Raw genomic sequence first — 21,478 nt, 5'->3', positions numbered from 1 at the left:
ACGACAGAAGACAGTATAACAGGCTATACAAATAACAGCAGTGCTAAATCAACTACCCACAAACCCCCCATGAAAACAAACTCCTAATTATAGGACCTTCAATCAGAAGCAATGATAACCAGCTGCTTCCAATTGAAGGTCCAACCCCAATAAACTAAACATAGAACTACAATACATAGACACAACATAGAACTATACTAACATAGAACAATACAAAAAACCCCGGAATACATAAACCAAACACCCCTCTAATACACACACAACCAGAACCATGTGAAACAAATACCCTCTGCCACGTCCTGACCAAACTACAATAACAAATAATACCTAAATACTGGTCAGGACGTGACATTACCCCCCCCCCCCCCCCCCCCCAAAGGTGCATACCCCGAATGCACCTAAACAAAAACCCCCAAAAATAAACCCCTACCTAAAGGGAGGGAAGGGAGGGTGGCTGCCGTCAACGACGGCTCCTGTGCTACACCCCCCCTCCCCAACCCATCTATAATGGAGGTGGCTCAGGTTCTGGTCTACAGCCACCCCCTGACCAGTCCACCCCTGCAGAATGGTCAGGGCTGTAGAGCGTCTCTGGGGGCTCCAGACTGTGGGCCGACTCACTCGGTTCCGGACCGTATGCAGACTCACTCGGTTCCGGACCATAGGCAGACTCACTCGGTTCCGAACCATAGGCAGACTCACTCGGTTCCGGACCATAGGCAGACTCACTCGGTTCCGGGCTGCAGGCAGACTCACTCGGTTCCGGGCTGCAGGCAGACTCACTCGGTTCCGGGCTGCAGGCAGACTCACTCGGTTCCGAACCATAGGCAGACTCACTCGGTTCCGGACCGTATGCAGACTCACTCGGTTCCGGACCATAGGCAGACTCACTCGGTTCCGAACCATAGGCAGACTCACTCGGTTCCGGACCATAGGCAGACTCACTCGGTTCTGGGCTGCAGGCAGACTCACTCGGTTCCGGGCTGCAGGCAGACTCACTCGGTTCCGGGCTGCAGGCAGACTCACTCGGTTCCGGACTGCAGGCAGACTCACTCGGTTCCGGACTGCAGGCAGACACACTCGGTTCCGGACTGCAGGCAGACTCACTCGGTTCCGGACTGCAGGCAGACTCACTCGGTTCCGGCTTAACACTCTCACAGGATACTCCTGACGGGGTACTGCTGTCGGATACTCTGGACGGGGCACTGTTGTCGGATACTCTGGACGGGGCACTGTTGTCGGATACTCTGGACGGGGCACTGTTGTCGGATACTCTGGACGGGGCACTGTCTCCGGACTCTCGAGGCTGGGCTGACGCACTGGAAGCCTGATGCGTGGTGCTGGTAGTGGAGGTACCAGGCTGGAGACACGCACCCTAGGGCTAGTGCGGGAAGCAGGAACCGGCCGAGAGTAACTAATATTACGCACTAGAAGCCTGATGCGTGGTGCTGCTACTGGAACTGCCAGTTTGAGAACACGCACCTCATGGCTAGTGCGAGGAGCGGGAACAGGCTGAGTAGGACTAGGCTGACTCACTGGAAGCTTGATGCGTGGTGCTGGTACTGGACGTGCCAAACTAGAGGTTCGCACTTCCGGGTCAGCACGAGAGGCGGGAACTGGAAAAACTGGGCCATGGAGGCGCACAGGTGGCCTTGATCGCACCTCCTGCACAACCCGTCCTGGCTGGATGGAACTAGCAGCCCTGTACGAGCGGGGTGCTAGTACAGGGCGAACTGGGCCGCGCAGGGGCTTGATGGTTACCGTGCATAGAGCGGGCATAAGGTAGCCTGGTTCTAGGAGGCGCACCGGTGACCAGACGCGCTGCGCAGGCATCCTCCTACCAGGCTGGATGCCCACTCTAGCACGGCATCTGCGAGGGGCTGGAATAGCTCGCACCGGCCTGTGCAAGCGTATGGGCGAGATCGTGCGCACTTCTTCAAACTTCGGCGCCCTCCACTCCATACGTTTCTCCATATAAGCACGGGTAGCTGGCTTATGGCTCTTCTTTGACCCAGCCAAACTACCCGTGTGCCCCCCCCAAAAAAATGATTGGGGGTGCCTCTCGTGCTTCTCCCTCAGCGCGTACAAGGCCTCATACCGCCGCCTCTCTGCCTTAGCTTCCTCTATTTCCTCCGGTGGGCGACGGTACTCCCCAGCCTGGTGCCAAGGTCCAGCCCCGTCCAGAACTTCCTCCCAGGTCCATTTCTCCCGCCAGTCCATATCAAATTCCCTTTGCTCCTTACTCCGCTGCTTGGTCTTTTTCTGGTGGGTTGTTCTGTCACGGTTGTCGTTGGGTATTGACGACCAAAACGCAGCAGGAATGTGGATGCTCATCTTGAATTTATTTAAATAAAGAGAGCACGGAAAAAGTAACAGAAACGACAGAAGACAGTATAACAGGCTATACAAATAACAGTAGTGCTAAATCAACTACCCACAAACCCCCCATGAAAACAAACTCCTAATTATAGGACCTTCAATCAGAAGCAACGATAACCAGCTGCTTCCAATTGAAGGTCCAACCCCAATAAACTAAACATAGAACTACAATACATAGACACAACATAGAACTATACTAACATAGAACAATACAAAAAACCCCGGAATACATAAACCAAACACCCCTCTAATACACACACAACCAGAACCATGTGAAACAAATACCCTCTGCCACGTCCTGACCAAACTACAATAACAAATAATACATAAATACTGGTCAGGACGTGACACGTGTGCCGAAGACAACAGGTGTAGACCTTGCAGTGAAATGCTTACTTACAGGCTCTAACCAATAGTGCGAAAAAAAGGTATGTGTGTGTGCGTGTGTGTGTGTGCGCGCGTGTGTGTGCGTGTGTGTGTGTTTGTGCGTGTGTGTGTTTACCCTGTCGGTAAACACACCGGGGCCACATTTCCGGACATAAGCAGGCATTTAGAGGTCAATGGCCCCACCATGTTGACCCACAGGGTTTCCAGTAAAACCCTGCAAAGTCCAACCCTGTTCAAACATCATATGTACATGTATTTACTTTTGATTACATTTAGAAAAGCAACATAAAGAGACAGCAACAGCCATTCTTCCACAGTCACATTCTCCTAACAACATCAAGAAGAACCCACAGTAGCCTAATTTAGAGGTGACTTCTTAAAAACTCTTTTCAGAAACTTAGAAACAATGGGAAACTCAGCAACAAGCTCAGAGAACACTGCATCTACAGCAGTCACACATATTTTCAACACCACTCCCTGGGATTTGGGAATTGACCATACTTTCCAGACATTCTTCACCCCGAACGCCCTGGATAATCTGAACAAGCAGTACAATGGACGAAAACTGGAAGTGGTCAGCGACATACCAATCTGGACTAAGAGCCTAGTGACATGCTTAGGAGGACTCACCCGTATACCAAAAGCAGCGGGCTTCGGGGCTTTAATCATATCTATAGTGATAGACATAGTCACGGCTTCCATCAAGGACCTGATCCCAGAAGAGAACAGCGCAGACATTCTGCGCCGCGTATTTGCAGAAGAGAAGGCGTCCACGGTGTACAATGAAATGGAGGAAGCCCTCAAGAGATGTACGATGAACATAAATAATGAGGCTAAGATGAAGAGCGGCATCGTGTATGTGGAGCGCAGACTTAGTGTTGCGCTGACAACTCTGAAGAACTCCATGCTACATGACCACATGAAGACTCGTTCACTCAAGATCTGGGTCAACGGAGCAGCCTTCCATGTCCAGTTGCTGATTCACCTGGCTCGACTGGAGGAGGGGGCTGACAGCCACCAAGCGCTAGCAGCCATCTTAATCTACCAGAAAAACCTGGAGCAGCTGCTCCTTAAGTACAAGGAATCTAAATCTAAGACTATCGTTGGAAAATATACCATGGGAAATCACCGGGTTTGCTGCCCTGTCTCGTACGATATTGTGGATGAAGACATTGGTCAATCTCTTTTGAGTGGATCATTTTATGCTCCCAAATATCCTCCAAACGTTTGGCCTCATCCACGAGAAATAGTAAAGGCATTGCATGATGACATTTTAAAATATCATCAAATTATACAGGTGCGAGAGCATTTCAGGGAAGTCAGGGAAAATCTGGTTGAACTAATCAGTCAGAGAGAATACTTCATACTGTCTTAGAGACTCCAGATCTATATATATATATATATATATATATATATATATATATATATATATATATATATATATATATATATATTTCACAATTAAGTTTCTTACATTATTCAGCAAAAAGTGTGAAGGCAGACTTATATACAGGGAGTACCAGTACCAGATCAATGTGGAGCTATATACAGGAAGTACCAGTACCAGATCAATGTGGAGCTATATACAGAGGGTACCAGTACCATACAGCCTCTCTCTCTCCTTACTAGCCAGGGGCGTATTCATTACATAAAGAGTTGATCGTTTATAACCAAATGGAAGCACACAGAGTAAAACCAGAGTTTCTATTGGAAAAATTCAGGAAGGTCCCTCCCCATTTCCTTCCTTTTAAGAACAGTTTTGCAACAGAAACGGTGTAATGAATACACCCCAGTTCCTTTGGTTTCTGTGTTTTACATTCAGCAAGCAAGAGCAAGCTGGAGTAAGTGGACAACAAGCTATTTTAACCCTAGTGTAGCTTTTCAAATCAAACTGTATTTGTCACATACAGATGTTTATGCAAGTGTAGCGAAATGCTTGTGCTTCTAGTAGCCTCTGAGTTAATGATTGCTGTTTAACAGTCTGATGGCCTTTGAGATAGAAGCGTGTTTTTCAGTCTCTGGGTCCCAGCTTTGATGCACCTGTACTGACCTCGCCTTCTGGATGGTAGCGGTGTGAACAGGCAGTGGCTCGGGTGGTTGATGTGATTGATGTCCAGGGACTCCAAGAGCTAAAGAGGAATGATAAGGAATAGTACTAATGTGAATAGCCTATAGGCCTACCCAATGAATTTACACAGTCAGATATCTTTTTTTTTTACAAATCAGTTGATGTGAAATCAAATCAAACGTTATTTGTCACATGCGCCGAATTCAACGTGTGTAGATCTTACCTTGAAACGCTTACTTACAAGCCCTTAACCAACAGTGCAGTTCAAGAAAGAGTTAAGAAAATATTTACTAAATCATCTAAAATAATAAAAAGTAACATTAACATGACAATAACGAGGCTATATACAGTGAGTACCGGTACTGAGTCAGTGTGTGGGCGTACAGGTTAGTCGAGGTCATTTGTACCTGTAGGTAGGGGTGAAGTGACTATGCATAGATGACAGGCGGCCTAGGATGACAAAAATATCACTTGAAAAAAGGAGGAGAACAATTCGTAGGCATACAGCCTGTCCAGCCATCCACATGGACTGTTGTCTTCCCCATTTGGTACCAACTACAAACACCCGATGTAATCACTTTTCCCTACCATTGAGGAACCATCTTCTTTCCACTCCAAAATTACATGGAACTTTTCAAGATTCTCTTCAGCAGACAGAGACTGCAACAGACCCTTCACTTTCCACATGCTGTGTTCCTTGTGTAATTGTGCGACGCCATGCTTGTTGTTGTTATAAACCAGAGTTTTTTTTTGGTGCTTTCAAGACAACAGGGAACTCAGGGGGAAAATGACGTAAAACAATGACGTCAATGATCTTCAGGTCAGGAAGTCGGAGCTTTAGAAAGATGCCAGAGTTTCCGACTTTTAATTCAGAGCTGGATGACCGTTCAAAACGATTTTGCCAGTCAGTTTCTTTATTTCCAGAGTTCTTAGTTATCTTGAATGCACTGACTCTGGAAGTCGGCGATTTCAGAATTCCCAGTTGTTTTGAATGCAGTATCTCTGTTGTTGTTAGATCCCTATGTCATCACTACAAGCATTACTTTACTCGCCAGATACTCTACATGCCCACATTCTGGATATAAAGGGGAAATGCCCACCCGGCCGGGCTCAGCGAGGAGAGCGAGAGAGCAAAGTTACACAGTCAAATTAAATTAGTTGTCACGGCTGTCGTAGGAAGGAGCGGACCAAAGTGCAGCGTGTGTGTCGTTCCACATTTTATTTTCACTGTGAAACTATGCAATACATACACATAAACTAAAGAACGAAAACAACAAACCGTGACGCGCAACTTACACAAACTCAAAAACAATCTCCCACAAACCCAGGTAGAAAAAACCCCTACTTAAGTATGATCTCCAATTAGAGACAACAAGGACCAGCTGCCTCTAATTGGAGATCATCCCAAACAAAACCCAACATAGAAATACAAAACTAGAACGTGACAAGATAGAAAAACTAAACTAGAAAACCCCCGTCACGCCCTGACCTACTCTACCATAGAAAATAACATCTACGGTCAGGACGTGACAGTACCCCCCCCCCAAAGGTGCGGACTCCGAATGCACCTAAACAAAACAACAACAACAACCCCCCCCCCCCAAAAAAGGGAGGGTAGGGTGGGTAACTATTGTCTATGGCGGCTCTGGTACAGTACACATAACCTTCTCATCCCGCGGATCCTCCAACAGAGGAGGCGGCTCCGGTTCTTAGATTTACGTGTTTTTTGGGTATATGTTGTGAAACTATTAGATATTACTTGTTAGATATTACTGCACTGTCGGAGTTAGTAGCACAAGCATTTCACTTCACTCACAATAACATCTGCTGAACACGTGTATGTGACCAATAAATTGGATTTGATATTGGAATCATTTCACAGGTCATTTCTAACTATACTAGTAACTCACCCCAGGTGTACTCCTCTAACTACTAACTATACTAGTAACTCACCCCAGGTGTACTCCTCTAACTACTAACTATACTAGTAACTCACCCCAGGCGTACTCATCTAACTACTAACTATACTAGTAACTCACCCCAGGCGTACTCATCTAACTACTAACTATACTAGTAACTCACCCCAGGTGTACTCATCTAACTACTAACTATACTAGTAACTCACCCCAGGTGTACTCCTCTAACTACTAACTATACTAGTAACTCACCCCAGGTGTACTCCTCTAACTACTAACTATACTAGTAACTCACCCCAGGCGTACTCATCTAACTACTAACTATACTAGTAACTCACCCCAGGCGTACTCCTCTAACTACTAACTATACTAGTAACTCACCCCAGGCGTACTCATGTAACTACTAACTATACTAGTAACTCACCCAAGGTGTACTCCTCTAACTACTAACTATACTAGTAACTCACCCCAGGTGTACTCCTCTAACTACTAACTATACTAGTAACTCACCCCAGGTGTACTCCTCTAACTACTAACTATACTAGTAACTCACCCCAGGTGTACTCCTCTAACTACTAACTATACTAGTAACTCACCCCAGGTGTACTCCTCTAACTATACTAGTAACTCACCCCAGGTGTACTCCTCTAACTACTAACTATACTAGTAACTCACCCCAGGTGTACTCCTCTAACTACTAACTATACTAGTAACTCACCCCAGGTGTACTCCTCTAACTACTAACTATACTAGTAACTCACACCAGGTGTACTATTGTGTGTAGATTGATGAGGGAAAAAACAATTGAATCTGTTTTAGAATAAGGCTGTAATGTAACAAAATATGTAAAAAGTTAAGGGGTCTGAATACTTTCCACATACACTGTACGTCTGAGAAAAAAAACATGTTTCCCCATATGATCTAGTACACAATAAACACTTCAACCCATATGATCTAGTACACAATAAACACTTCAACCCATATGATCTAGTACACAATAAACACTTCAACCCATATGATCTAGTCCACAATAAACACTTCAACCCATACGATCTAGTACACAATTAAAGTATAACAAAACATATACACATATGATGAATGATAAAAATAAGCCCTTTCATACTTTATACTATGTCCATGTATTATAGTTATATGTTTAAGGAATATCTATCCAACATATTTCAGGAGAGAAACATGAAACATGAGAAGATGGTGATATCCAGTAGTTAGTGGGGAGTTGTAATCTGTAAATTACTTCATGAGAAGATGGTGATATCCGGTAGTTAGTGGGGAGTTGTAATCTGTAAATTACTTCATGAGAAGATGGTGATATCCGGTAGTTAGTGGGGAGTTGTAATCTGTAAATTACTTCATGAGAAGATGGTGATATCCGGTAGTTAGTGGGGAGTTGTAATCTGTAAGTTACTTCATGAGAAGAAGGTGATATCCGGTAGTTAGTGGGGAGTTGTAATCTGTAAGTTACTTCATGAGAAGATGGTGATATCCGGTAGTTAGTGGGGAGTTGTAATCTGTAAGTTACTTCATGATAAAATGGTGATATCCGATAGTTAGTGGGGAGTTGTAATCTGTAAATTACTTCATGAGAAGATGGTGATATCCGGTAGTTAGTGGGGAGTTGTAATCTGTAAATTACTTCATGAGAAGATGGTGATATCCGGTAGTTAGTGGGGAGTTGTAATCTGTAAGTTACTTCATGAGAAGAAGGTGATATCCGGTAGTTAGTGGGGAGTTGTAATCTGTAAGTTACTTCATGATAAAATGGTGATATCCGATAGTTAGTGGGGAGTTGTAATCTGTAAATTACTTCATGATAAAATGGTGATATCCGATAGTTAGTGGGGAGTTGTAATCTGTAAATTACTTCATGATAAAATGGTGATATCCGATAGTTAGTGGGGAGTTGTAATCTGTAAGTTACTTCATGATAAAATGGTGATATCCGATAGTTAGTGGGGAGTTGTAATCTGTAAGTTACCTCGCTAGAAATATGCTACGTCAAAATAATAATAATTGTGTTACATTTGCAAAAGCGCTTTACATTACACAAAAAAAATCTCAAAGTACATGAAATAAAAGATCAACTAGAATTGAAAATAAATAAATCAATATAAATAACCATATCATGAAAGCAACAATCAAAGTCTAGGAGGAAGGCTAGCTAGGCCAGCCAATAGAGATGTTGTCACGTTGGTATGAATGATTCAGGAGACAGGCACAGGAATGCCTACGTTTTTTTTTATTGTACCCAAATTACGGCGTGCCGTGTAAAGGCACGGGGACGAAGACCAAACAAACACTATACAAAAACACAGGGTTGAAACCCAAACAAAAGAGCGAGGAGTACCTCGAATAAATAACACACGCACACGATGATAAACACACGGGACGAGACCCGCAATCCCCTGCGCAGTCCACAATGGCACGAAAGCCCAAAACACACAGCACAGGTACTCACAGCACCAACAGACATTGTAACAAAGGGTGCACTTATACAAGTACTACTCAGTGGGAATAGGGGACAGGTGTGCGTAATGAAGGTTCCGGAGGGATCCGTGACAGATGTCATAAAGCGTCTCAGAGAAGGAGTGCTGATTTAGGATCAGTTTTGCATTTAAGATCACAATGAATAAGATTACAGAACGGGGGGGGACCTGGGCCCTTATCCACAAAGAGTCTCAGAGTAGGAGTGCTGATCTAGGATCTGTCCATATAATCAATAAAACTGATCCTAGATCAGCCCTACTCTGAGAGGTTTAATACATACAGCCCCTGGTGTTCTGTGGAGCCTGGTCTCCCCTCCTGGTCTTCAGATTCACTAATCACAGCACAGACCATCCCCAACAGAACACAGACCATCCCCAACAGAACACAGACCATCCCCAACAGAACACAGACCATCTCCAACAGAACACAGACCATCTCCAACAGAACACAGACCATCTCATCCCCAACAGAACACAGACCATCCCCAACAGAACATCTCCAACAGAACACAGACCATCCCCAACAGAACACAGACCATCTCCAACAGAACACAGACCATATCCAACAGAACACAGACCATCCCCAACAGAACACAGACCATCCCCAACAGAACACAGCGACCATCCCAACAGAACACAGACCATCCTCAACAGAACACAGACCATCTCCAACAGAACACAGACCATCTCCAACAGAACACAGACCATCTCCAACAGAACACAGACCATCCCCAACAGAACACAGACCATCCCCAACAGAACACAGACCATCCCCAACAGAACACAGCGACCATCCCAACAGAACACAGACCATCCTCAACAGAACACAGACCATCTCCAACAGAACACAGACCATCTCCAACAGAACACAGACCATCCCCAACAGAACACAGACCATCCTCAACAGAACACAGACCATCTCCAACAGAACACAGACCATCTCCAACAGAACACAGACCATCTCCAACAGAACACAGACCATCCCAACAGAAAACAGACCAGGGGCGGCAGGTAGGCAAGGGATCAAAACGTTGGGCCAGTAACTGAAAGGTTGCTGGGTCGAATCCCCGAACTGACAAGGTAAAAGTCTGTCGTTCTGCCTCTAATCAAGGCAGTTAACCATCATTGGAAATAAGATTTACATTTTCTTTTAACTTTATTTAACTAGGCAAGAACAAATGCAGTTCTTAACTGACTTGCCTAGTTAAAACCTCTTCGGGATAAGGTGCAGTATTTTCACGGCCGGATGAAAAACGTACCCAAATTAAACTGCCTGCTACTCGGGCCCAGAAGGTAGGATATGCATATTATTAGTAGATTTGGATAGAAAACACTCTGAAGTTTCTAAAACGGTTTGAATGATGTCTGTGAGTGGTTTTTCAAACCATTGCCTATCCAAACTACAGTGTCTGTGGGGTCATGTTGCACTTCCTAAGGCTTCCACTAGATGTCAACAGTCTTTAGAACCTTGTTTCATGCTTTTACTGTTAATATGGAGCAAATAAGAGCTGTGGCAACCTGGAGTCCCAGGATAAGGCATGAGTTCAGTCACGGGCGCGGCCTTGGGAGCGAGCTGAGTTCATCTTCATTCCTAAAGAGAACGCATTTGTCCGGTTGGAATTTTATTGAAGATTTATGTTAAAAACAACCTAAAGATTGATTCTATACATCGTAGTATAACTTTCTTTACTTTTCGTCTAGACTTAGTAAGCATGCGCCTTGTACATTTGGAAAGTGAAGCTAACGCGCGAACAAAACGGAGGTATTTGGTCATAAAGATAAACTTTATCGAACATTTATTATGGAGCGGGGATTCCTGGAAGTGCATTCTGATGAAGATCATCAAAGGTAAGTGAATATTTATAATACTATTTCTTAGTTTTATTGACTCCAAGATGGCGGGTTTCTGTTTGGCTTGTTGTTGTTGTCTGAGCGCAGTACTCAGATTATTGCAAATTGTGCTTTCGCCGTGAAGCTTATTTGAAATCTGACACAGCGGTTGCATTAAGAGAAGTGTATCTATAATTCTGTGCATAACACTTGTATCTTATCAAAGTTTATGATGAGTATTTCTGTAATATGTGTGCTCATTGTGCTCATTCATCGGAAGTTTTGGAGGCAAAACATTTCTGAACATTACGCGCCAATGTAAAGGGGGGTTTTTGGATATAAATATGAACTTTATCGAGCAAAACATACATGTATTGTGTAACATGAAGTCCTATGAGTGCCATCTGATGAAGATCATCAAAGGTTAGTGATTAATTTTAGCTGTATTTCTGGTTTTTGTGACGCATCTCCTTGCTTGGAAAATGGCTGTGTGGCTTTTCTTGTTTAGATGGTGTCCTAACATAATCTAATGTTTTGCTTTCGCCGTAAAGCCTTTTTGAAATCGGACACTGTGGTTGGATTAAGGAGAATCTTATCTTTAAAATGGTGTATAATACTTGTATGTGTGAGAAATTTGAATTATGAGATTTTTGTTGTTTTGAATTTGACACTCTGCTATTTCACTGGCTGTTGTCAAAGCGGGACGGGATCCCCAAGAGGTTTTAAATAAAAAACTGTCTGGTGTCAAGTAGAAACAGAATGTCGAGGGCTGTAAGGGGAAATGGACGTGAGTGAGGACGAGTTAAGTGAAGTGGAAGGGATAGTGAAGAGCTCGGAACCCGAGCCTTGCATCAACGGACATGTTGAAGAAGAATCTGGTCCAGTAGGAGTGACATTTTTGGAGAGTGGATCCTGGCCTTTTGGCTAAGGTGACCAGATTTCTGAAATTAAAACCGGGGACATTTCCAGTTCGGCGGTCAATATATCATTAAAATATCCAATGTTATATTCTATGAAATAAAAAAAGGGGGACAATTCAGGTTTCATGTATTTAGTCTAACAGGCACACTGTATTACAGAAACACTACAGACAAGACAAGAACTGTCCAATCTGAACAGCCATTCAGTGGTCCTGGTAGTCTGGGTAGAATAAGAGCAGAAGAGAACATGAGCAAAATTGAAAAAACAGGCAATAGTATATGTGAAATACTTAACAACATAATAAAGAAATAAGATGCTGATGAGATTGGTAACTACATAATATAACTTATACCAACCTAATCTGTATATTTCTCAGAAGAATGTATCTTCTTCAGGATTGCTCTGTCTTTGGCCAGCTTCTCCATGAACTCCTGGCAGGGGAGGATGAAGTTCGTCTTCACAATAAGCATGGCCTTGATGGTAGGAACAGTGAACCTATTTCTTGCTGCTGTCCATATATCATTGATTCCGTTTCTTGGAAAGAGCCATTGTACCTCCTCCTCTGTCGGCTCTTCTTTTACTCTCTGAACTTTTTCTTCCGCTCCAAATCTCCTCTTTTCTCCACTCATCTAACTGCTCTTTCTTCCTTTCCTTCTCTTCAAATGTCCACCATCTTCTACAATCTCCTCGCTTCACTCTTTTTACTCCCTTCATTTTTCCTTCTCCTTCCTCTCCAATCTTTAATAATAAATAGTACACTATTAGATTAAAATACTTTGGTTAACAGATTCCCATTGCTTGCCTCATTTTTTGTATTTTATTTCAAAAACATTGTTTGGAATAATAAATTGTCAGGCTCTGTAATCATATCTTTACCTTTCCTCCTCTCTCTCTTCCTCCTCTCCTTCCTATCCAGTCTTCCTCCTCTCCACTCTCTAACAGAAAACATTGTGCCAATGTTATCCATGGAAATTTCTAAATATATTTTCACACTACTTATTATAATGCCAAACCATTAAAATTGTAATCTACAAATAAATATTCTCATAAATAATTGTGCATACATTTAATATAATCATATTTTCAAAATAGCCCGTCAGTAGCCTTCCCTGTAGCTCAGTTGGTAGAGCATGGTGTTTGCGACACCAGGGTTGTAGGTTCGATTCCCACGGGGGGCCAGCACAGAAAAATAATGTATGAAATTGTATTAAATGTATGCATTCACTACTGTAAGTTGCTCTGGATAAGAGCGTCTGCTAAATGACTAAAAATGTAAATATAGTAAAATGAATCGTGTCCGAATAGAGCTAGTGACTCTTCTGTCTCATCCTGCCTACATCGCAACAAACGACGAGGTGGGAATCTTCCCCTTCAACTGGTTCTCCTTCACATTTCCAGCTCCCCCAGTAAATCACTCCTTTAAATGGCGCCCTGTTCCTAAGAGCAAAGCAAAAAACAGATCTGGTCCCGAGTAGCGTGATATTGATCGCCAGCTCCCTCTGGGAGGAAGAAGTACACATCACAAGCCCACTACAGATTACTTTCACTGACTCAACTCATGTTACACCCACACATGGACCCGCCAACAACAAACTAGGCTTTAACGGACTAATGTTTGAATTGGAGTTGATGACATTAAAAACCGTAAATACACAACTTGAAGCAACCACATATTTAGCCATGGAGCCTACCGTCTGTAAACTGTTAGTGTCTTATATGTATATGGTTTATTTAACACGCATGGAAACAGTGTTTAAACCCTTTACAATGAAGATCTGTGAAGTTATTTGGATTTTTACGAATTATCTTTGAAAGACAGGGTCCTGAAAAAGGGAAGTTTCTTTTTTTGCTGAGTTTATGAGCAGGCTATTTAACAAACTAGGCTATAAAGGACTAACATTTGAATTGGAGTTGGATGACAACGCAATACATTAAAGACCGGAAATACACAACTTGAAGCAACCACATATTTAGCCATGGAGCACATTCTGACACACCGATAACTTGTTTTTATTCATTAATAAAACCCAGCACTATAGTGAAAACCCAGCCCTTTCAGGTTGTGAAAATATAAACAAATATTAAGGACACACTCCCGAACCCAAACACTACCGCTGAGATTTACCATTGCATTAGGTTTGTTAAAATAGAGCCCTTGAATGTCACATTAACGGTGCGTTTGTAAATTCACTCTGGCTATCTACTCCGATTTCAGAGCGCTCTCATCCGAGTGTGTCAGAGCGCAGAATAACGCTTCGAACACACCGACTGTGTCATGCATCACTGCTGCATAACATTTTGCGCAGCTAGGCAACAATACTGATGCAGGTATCTTTTGCAGATGGTAGCATGCGGTTGGACACATGGAGAGAATCATTTTCGCAGTATCCTCAAAACCTTGTCTTTTTGACACAACTGCTGACAGCTACAGGGACATAAACACAAAAAAATGCTGCTTGGAGACAAGTGTCCACGATAGTAGGATTGCCAGTGTAATCGATGTGAAATGGCTAGTTAGTTAGCGGTGGTGCGCGCTAATAGCGTTTCAATCAGTGACGTCACTCGCTCTGAGACTTGAAGTAGGGTTTCCCCTTGCGTTGCAAGGGCCGTGGCTCTTGTGGCGCGATGGGTAACGATGCTGCGTGGGGTGTCAGTTGTTGATGCGTGCAAGGGTCCCTGGTTCAAGCCTGGGTTGGGGCGAAGAGAGGGATGGAACCTACACTGTTACACCAGGTCAGTTTAGTAGTGAGCATGTGCTAGATGTGGCTAGTTAATGTGACCCACAACAATGGGTCCTGGAGAAGACTAGCCTACCTTCATCAGAGCAGAAGGCATCCCAATTTTCTTTAGCTAGCTAGGTTGCACATAAAAACAATGTATCAAATATCAATCAATTATGGTATCAAAGGCTTTAAAAATGTACTAGAATGTATCTTAACGGAGACAAATCGCCAGGCGTTCAACTGGGCTGATGGACTCCCGGTAGTTGGTATCCATCCGGGCGATCCTGGCTCCAACCATCTGGAGCAGGTGATCGAACTGGCTTCGGTCCAGACGAAAGTAACTTGGGAATTCCTCTCCAAACAGTCGAAGCTCTTGAATGAGACGGTGGAACTCCCCTGCCTGCTTTCGGGACTTTAACCATCTCTGGACCCACACAGACCTGCGCTTTCGGCGGGGCTGGTCCCGGCCCAACAGCGCGATCAAGACCACCTTCCTCAACGTTGGTCTCATTGTTGAAAGAGCCGACTCTGCTATCTTGACTATTATGCATTTTGCGCCAAAGCTGCATTTAGGAGGGAAATTATATTATAGGCTCTCAAAATTACTTTGTGGATGTCAACTAATAAATAATATACTTGGCAAATAAATGAAAAATGTAAAGAAATTCTCCAGTCAAACTGTTTTTATTACGTAATCCCACTTTTATTTTTACTGGATATGTGTGCAACAAAAATTCAACATTCACATTTTGCTACTTTCTGTCAAGTCTACACATACAATTTGACCACACAGAACGTGCAACAACTGCCTCTGCAACTCAATGCTGCAAGGCAAACGCAGCGTTCCATTGGAAATGAATGTACTTCTGGTGTATCGAAACGCAAAACACAGTCGGTGTGTTCGAAGCGTAACGGATGAATTTAAGAAAGGTGAATATGGCCGGTGTCAATAAAAGGCGGCAAAAAAAAGCGCGCGTGATTACATTTTTGCCAATCTGACAAAATGAAAACGTTGAGTTTCCGTCAACTTCGCGCGCAATTTAAATGTCAAAGAAAGAACCCGGCTGTTCGCGGGTAGAGTGGTGGGTGAAACCATTCACTTCAGGAAAAGGTGTGATATAAATAGTTTCCTTTCATTATGTGTTGTTGAATTCATAAGAATTATTTGCTGCCATTGTAGTAAGGTTGGCAATACGAGAGGTCTTCGGACGTACCATTTTTGTTTTATTTTCTTTGAATGTACAACTAGTGGGTTTTGAGTACTTCTCCCCTATTTGGGAAGTTGGTCTGCCTGCTCCTCAGTCTGAGAGAGATATTCTGAGAACTGGTTGGTGTCTCCTTCCTCTGTATATAAACAACTGTTTTTTAAACTGTATAACACAGTAGTGTCTTTGGAAAACCTAACCAGTGAACGTGTGGCTGTTACTGTCCTGTCAATGCCTGTCGTCACTGTTTGATATCTTTTACTGCAGATAAAAACCAAGTCAACCTGAAGTGTGGTTGTCCATGTGCCTTTCTTCTGGGGGGGTTATGTGAAGTTGGTTACACCAGCAGCACAGTTAGTCACCACCGCTCTGGACAACATGAAAACAGCCTAACCAGCTCTGCTAGGGTGAGTAAAATGATCAGTGTGAGGTGTTCTCTCATGTGTGTCTGGAAGTAGCTAGCAAGCTAGCCAACGTTAGCATGTTAGCTTGAGTGCTTGATTGCCATTGTGAAGCCAGAACGCTCGGATCAACCCTACTCCACGGCCAGAGCATCCAGTGAGATCTCTGAACCCTCTGAGAGCAAAACGCTCTGAATTTATGACCGGATAATCTGACAAAACTCTGAATTTACGACCGGATAATCTGACAAAACTCTGAATTTATGACCGGATAATCTGACAAAACTCTGAATTTATGACCGGATAATCTGACAAAACTCTGAATTTACGACCGGATAATCTGACAAAACTCTGAAGTTATGACCGGATAATCTGACAAAACTCTGAATTTACGACCGGATAATCTGACAAAGCTCTGAATTTACGAACGCCCAGCGCGCACTCTGGCACTCCAGATTGAATTTATGATAATAACACAAGTTTATCAATCAAAAACCTTTCAATAATTGACCACTGTCTTTTGAACACACCTGTTGTACGTACTAGTAGGGAGGTAATAACACAAGCTTATCAATCATGTCATCATAAGAGACTGTTTGGTTCACATTTCACTAATCATTTGGCATTTTCACATATGACTGTCTACTCAACTAAATTGTAAAATGTAAAACAAGGTAATTTTCTAATTGTTATTATACTTATATCTCTCTCCATTACCTTCTATAGCCTGACCAAAAAGACAGTTGCTTTATTAATTTACTACCATCTGGTTTAGACAGGACCTTTCCAGAAGTTGAGGGTAGGGCATTTATACAGTACCCTATATATGCAGTGATCACCAACAGTCTCTGGTTTAGACGTGGTTGCCATAGCACTATCACAACTGATTTTTCTAGATTCATTTAACCAAAGCTTAGCTGGTCATTGAGTACCATTGGATCTGACTTGTTCTTGTGAACCACCGGTGGGGTGTCTATTTTACAAGCCAAAGAGAGAAGCTACTGGTTTATCTTGTGTTTGGGTCTTTATTGAAAGCCCTCTCTGGGCCGTCTTCTTCCCTGTTCTTCTTCCGTCTACCTGTTCTCGGTCGTTCTCACAAGTAGAGTGCCTTTTGCCCTTTTAATATTTTAAGTAGAAATGTGCATCAATATTGCATCCTTCTGTTCTTTCTATTTCTAGGATGATTTTAACCCACAACATTACGCCACGTTTTAACCCACAACATTACGCCACGTTTTAACCCACAACATTACGCCACGTTTTAACCCACAACATTACGCCACGTTTTAACCCACAACATTACGCCACGTTTTAACCCACAACATTACGCCACGTTTTAACCCACAAAATTACGCCACGTTTTAACCCACAACATTACGCCACGTTTTAACCCACAACATTACGCCACGTTTTAACCCACAACATTACGCCACGTTTTGACCATCATTGTAAAGCCTAGTTACTTTGTTGCTTTGACAGTCATTTTTTAAGATGTTTTATTATATAACGTCATTAGTGATGAAGTAACATTTGTCCCTCGTTTCAAGATCAAACCCTGTTAGGTACGTGAACTGAACTCTCATTTTAATATGGTGAAACTATTCCTTTATCAAAAAATGTTTCAAAAGAAACATGAAAAATCTAATAGTTATAGTGTAAAAGCCGGTGAGCTGGGGAAGGGGAAAGGGGAAACCTAGTCAGCTGCTCGTTGCTACATCATTTCACTGAGTCTACCTTTAACCTCTTGAGATGGGAAAACATGTTTCTTTATGAAGTTGAACGTGCTCTTTATGACAATGTTACAATTAGGTGACATAAATAGTTGTTTTAAACCAAATTACCTAAAATGCACTATTGATGGAATTACCCTTTTATCAACCACAATAGACTTAATAATGTTGAATCATTTCACAGGTCCAATGGCAGCCATGGTGAAGTCTGAGCCGCTTAAGAGCAATGTAAGTCAAGTTATTTTAGTTTTAATTTAAGCATGACTTTGATGGGTCACATAATAAAAGCATTATCAGCAATCAAGGACAGAGTGATCTTGTCTGTATATATTTATACTGTTTCTCAATATGATGAAAATATACTGCAGAGTATCTCAGAATACTTTATGCTTACCATTTCAGTAACACCAGTAACATGAGAATATTGATGTTCGATTTTCTTTTACAGATTTATCCAGAAACGGAACACTGTCACTCGTTCTCCTTCAGTTGCCCAACTCATAAAATAACCAAAGAGGAAATCACCTGCAACAAACCTGGAACAATATTGAGAGCACTTGAAACTAATGACACATTTATGGAGTTAAACCAAATGGACAAGACACTGAAAGGGAAAGACATTGTCATCAACTGTTGTAAGGGGTACATAGTGAAGCACTTTCCATGTTGGCTGATCAAAGAGGATGACCTTCTCACTATTGAGATGGTCACATTTGCCACAGATGAAACTGCAGGGGACACGGATGAGGAAACAGACAATTATGTCACTTTCTCTATTGAGACAACAGGAGGGAAAAACACCAAATCAAAACCAATACTTAGAAACAAACACCTTCAGTCCTATGGACCTCTATGTATCTATGCAAAACAGAAGAAGGAAGTGAAGAAGGCTCTACGAAATGATGGTTGCTTCTCAAACATTGTGTTTGAACAGAAATGTCAGCTCTCTGAGCGATTAACAGGGAGCAAGGTTTCAATGGGGCAAATAGCAAAAAAACTTAATGGTAGAAACTTTGAAATCTGTCTGACAAAACATAAGGAGGAAAAGGAAACCAAGATGGAAACATCTGACTCCACCATAAAAACCATTGTAAACTCTGAAGGAGACACCACACAAACATCTCTGTTCGACCCAAGCCCTGACTCTGAAGGAGATAGAACACAGATGACTCCATCAACGCTAACAACTGAAACATCAGATGTAGGGGAGTCCTCTTCGAGAAGAAAGCAGAAACGGAAAAGCAATCCCATGCCAGACCATGGTGAAATATTGACGATCCTTCGCAACCAGTTTGATGATCTGGTGAAGCAGATGGAAAGTAGGAGGGAGGACAGCCAAAAGAGGACACTTCCTGAAGAGTTGGATCTGATGAAGCAGGAATTCGGGAAAATCAGACAGAAGTTCTCGGAGGTTCACAGAGTGAAGAAATTGATTGAACTTGGTGCCTCCGTTTGTCAGGTGATTGTTCAGGGTGTTCAGGGTGTTCAGGGGACAGGCTTCGTGCTGTTTGATAACTACATCCTAACAAATGCACATTTGTTTGGTGAAACTTTAAGAAAGAACATGCAGTTGTTAGTTGATGTATCTGTGAAGTTCAACTATGAAAATCCAAATGGATCCGATGTGAACGTGATCAAAGCCAAAACCCTGCTGATCGACTTTCAATATGGACTTCAGGGAAAACATTACATGGACTATGCCATACTGGAGATGGAACCTCCGAAAAACAAGAAACAGAAAAAGGTCCCTCCTGGTCTCCTCCGTGAATATGGCCCAGTTCCAGCATGCGGTGGGGCCTGCCTCATTGGACACCCAGGTGGACTAGTGAAACAAATAGAACCCATCTCCATCATTGGCAGTGAAATAAGAGAGGAGGCTGCGAATAAATATAAACGGGAAAATGGGCATGCAATCTTCACAATAAATGATGCCGTTGAAGAAAACAAAAAGCGCTACGAGGAGGTGATGCAGGAGAACAAGGACGACTTTGTGACCTATAACACCTCCTTCTTCCATGGATCTTCTGGCTCTCCAGTCTTCGATGACCTTGGTCGAGTGTTTGGCATGCATACTGGTGGCTTTAACTATGAGGATAAGCGCACTCAGAGCACACAGAGTGTGTTAGAGTACGCCCTCCCTCTGTTCACCATATTACAGAACTTTGTCATCCGTTTGAAGGAGGACAACAATCAGGCAGTTTTGACAAGAGTTCAGGAAGAGGCACAGAAAAACCGCTTCCTGTTTGAGGCTCTTTTCAATGGTGATGAGCCTATGGATATGTCGTAGGTAGATTGTTGCAAATACAGCTAATACAATGCACCCAGTGGTTGTCCTGGGAACAATACAACAATGCCTCCCAGTGGTTGTCCTGGGAACAATACAACAATGCCTCCCAGTGGTTGTCCTGGGAACAACACAATGCCACCCAGTGGTTGTCCTGGGAACAACACAACAATGTCGATTAAAATTGAGAGGTAGGCTGCAAATACTGTAATGTCAGTATTTATGTTCAACCATTCCACTAGTGCCTTTTGGGCATTGATAGATTACTTGTCCTAGGTCAAAGGTACATGTTTTTTTAATCATTTGTATTGTTTTATCTCTCATGCACCTTTGTTTTCTGTAATTCTCATCACTGGTTCCTTATGAAGTACACTGCATTTCTGTGAAGCATGGTTTCCTTTGAAAAAGAGACTTTGGTCTCAGTGGGCCTTCCCTGCTAAGATAAACATTTAATAGATTAAGACATCTACCTAGATCAGATTGTTGCAATCTAAATATTGTTTTATTTTGTTCTACATTTTGATCACTTGCCTTTGCTTTAACGTGTCTCAAAATATCATGTGGAATAGAGTCATGGCTCACTACTTTTGTACTCTTCTGAGACGGTGACTTCCCAGTGACTTCAGGTCCTTTGTAGCTCAGTTGGTAGAGGATGGTTAGATTCCTGGGACCACCCATACTTACAAAACAATATTTTATGCAGTGCGACTGTAAGTCTCTTTGGATAAAAGCGTCTGCTAAATGGTATATTATTATATTACTTCATGGATCCATCATTCTGCTTTCTTGGTTTTGACAATGTAGCTTGTTAAAGTTAATCATGGATACAATGTGGTAACTGTTATTACATTGGAATACTGTATCATGTTGAAATTGTTATAACTCATGAAATGAAAACAACCATGCATAAAACTAGTGACAGACTAATCAATAAATGTGACAATTACAGCTTGCTTATTGCTTCTTATTGCAAGTGGACCAAACAATGGTGTGTCTGATCACATGACTGTGACCACACAATGGTGTGTTTGATCATTTAACCGGCAGAGACCATGGAACTTGAGGAGAAATAACATTAATCCATTTAGAGTCGACAGTAATATTGTCATCCTGCATTTGATCTAATGTCCTGG

At 42.7% G+C, this 21,478-nt stretch overlaps 2 protein-coding genes across 9 annotated transcripts; both read left to right on the top strand.

Annotated features, from left to right (window-relative positions):
• Positions 1 to 3,042: 3,042 nt before the first annotated feature.
• Positions 3,043 to 5,000, top strand: LOC115182060 (uncharacterized). Of its 4 annotated transcripts, none has more exons than XM_029743708.1 (2): positions 3,043 to 4,151; positions 4,194 to 5,000. In XM_029743708.1, exon 1 carries the CDS (start codon positions 3,170 to 3,172, stop codon positions 4,136 to 4,138), a length of 969 nt encoding a protein of 322 aa, XP_029599568.1. In that variant the 5' UTR covers positions 3,043 to 3,169; the 3' UTR covers positions 4,139 to 4,151; positions 4,194 to 5,000. The 4 variants fall into 4 exon arrangements, with proteins under 4 accessions (XP_029599568.1, XP_029599569.1, XP_029599571.1 ...); XM_029743709.1 differs by having other exon boundaries at positions 4,184 to 5,000; XM_029743711.1 differs by having other exon boundaries at positions 3,043 to 4,161; positions 4,204 to 5,000.
• Positions 5,001 to 11,729: 6,729 nt separating this feature from the next.
• Positions 11,730 to 21,298, top strand: LOC115182057 (protein FAM111A). Of its 5 annotated transcripts, none has more exons than XM_029743702.1 (3): positions 11,730 to 12,482; positions 18,246 to 18,289; positions 18,510 to 21,298. In XM_029743702.1, exons 1-3 carry the CDS (start codon positions 12,383 to 12,385, stop codon positions 20,346 to 20,348), a joined length of 1,983 nt encoding a protein of 660 aa, XP_029599562.1. In that variant the 5' UTR covers positions 11,730 to 12,382; the 3' UTR covers positions 20,349 to 21,298. The 5 variants fall into 5 exon arrangements, with proteins under 5 accessions (XP_029599562.1, XP_029599565.1, XP_029599563.1 ...); XM_029743705.1 differs by lacking the exon at positions 11,730 to 12,482 and adding an exon at positions 15,712 to 16,197; XM_029743703.1 differs by lacking the exon at positions 11,730 to 12,482 and adding an exon at positions 15,712 to 16,337.
• The last annotated feature ends 180 nt before the right edge of the window (positions 21,299 to 21,478 follow it).

The sequence above is a fragment of the Salmo trutta genome, unplaced genomic scaffold (assembly GCF_901001165.1).
Source record: "Salmo trutta unplaced genomic scaffold, fSalTru1.1, whole genome shotgun sequence".
Taxonomy (NCBI): domain Eukaryota; kingdom Metazoa; phylum Chordata; class Actinopteri; order Salmoniformes; family Salmonidae; genus Salmo; species Salmo trutta.
Note: the sequence above shows the minus strand (reverse complement) of the source record. Positions and strands in the feature narration are given on the sequence as shown.

Coding starts and splice junctions, on each gene's coding strand:
- LOC115182057 (XM_029743701.1), top strand. CDS start 18,101: ATGAAGTTGAACGTGCTCTTTATGACAATGTTACAATTAGGTGACATA. Junction 18,290..18,509: donor CTGAGCCGCTTAAGAGCAAT/GTAAGTCAAGTT, acceptor TTTCTTTTACAG/ATTTATCCAGAAACGGAACA.
- LOC115182060 (XM_029743708.1), top strand. CDS start 3,170: ATGGGAAACTCAGCAACAAGCTCAGAGAACACTGCATCTACAGCAGTC.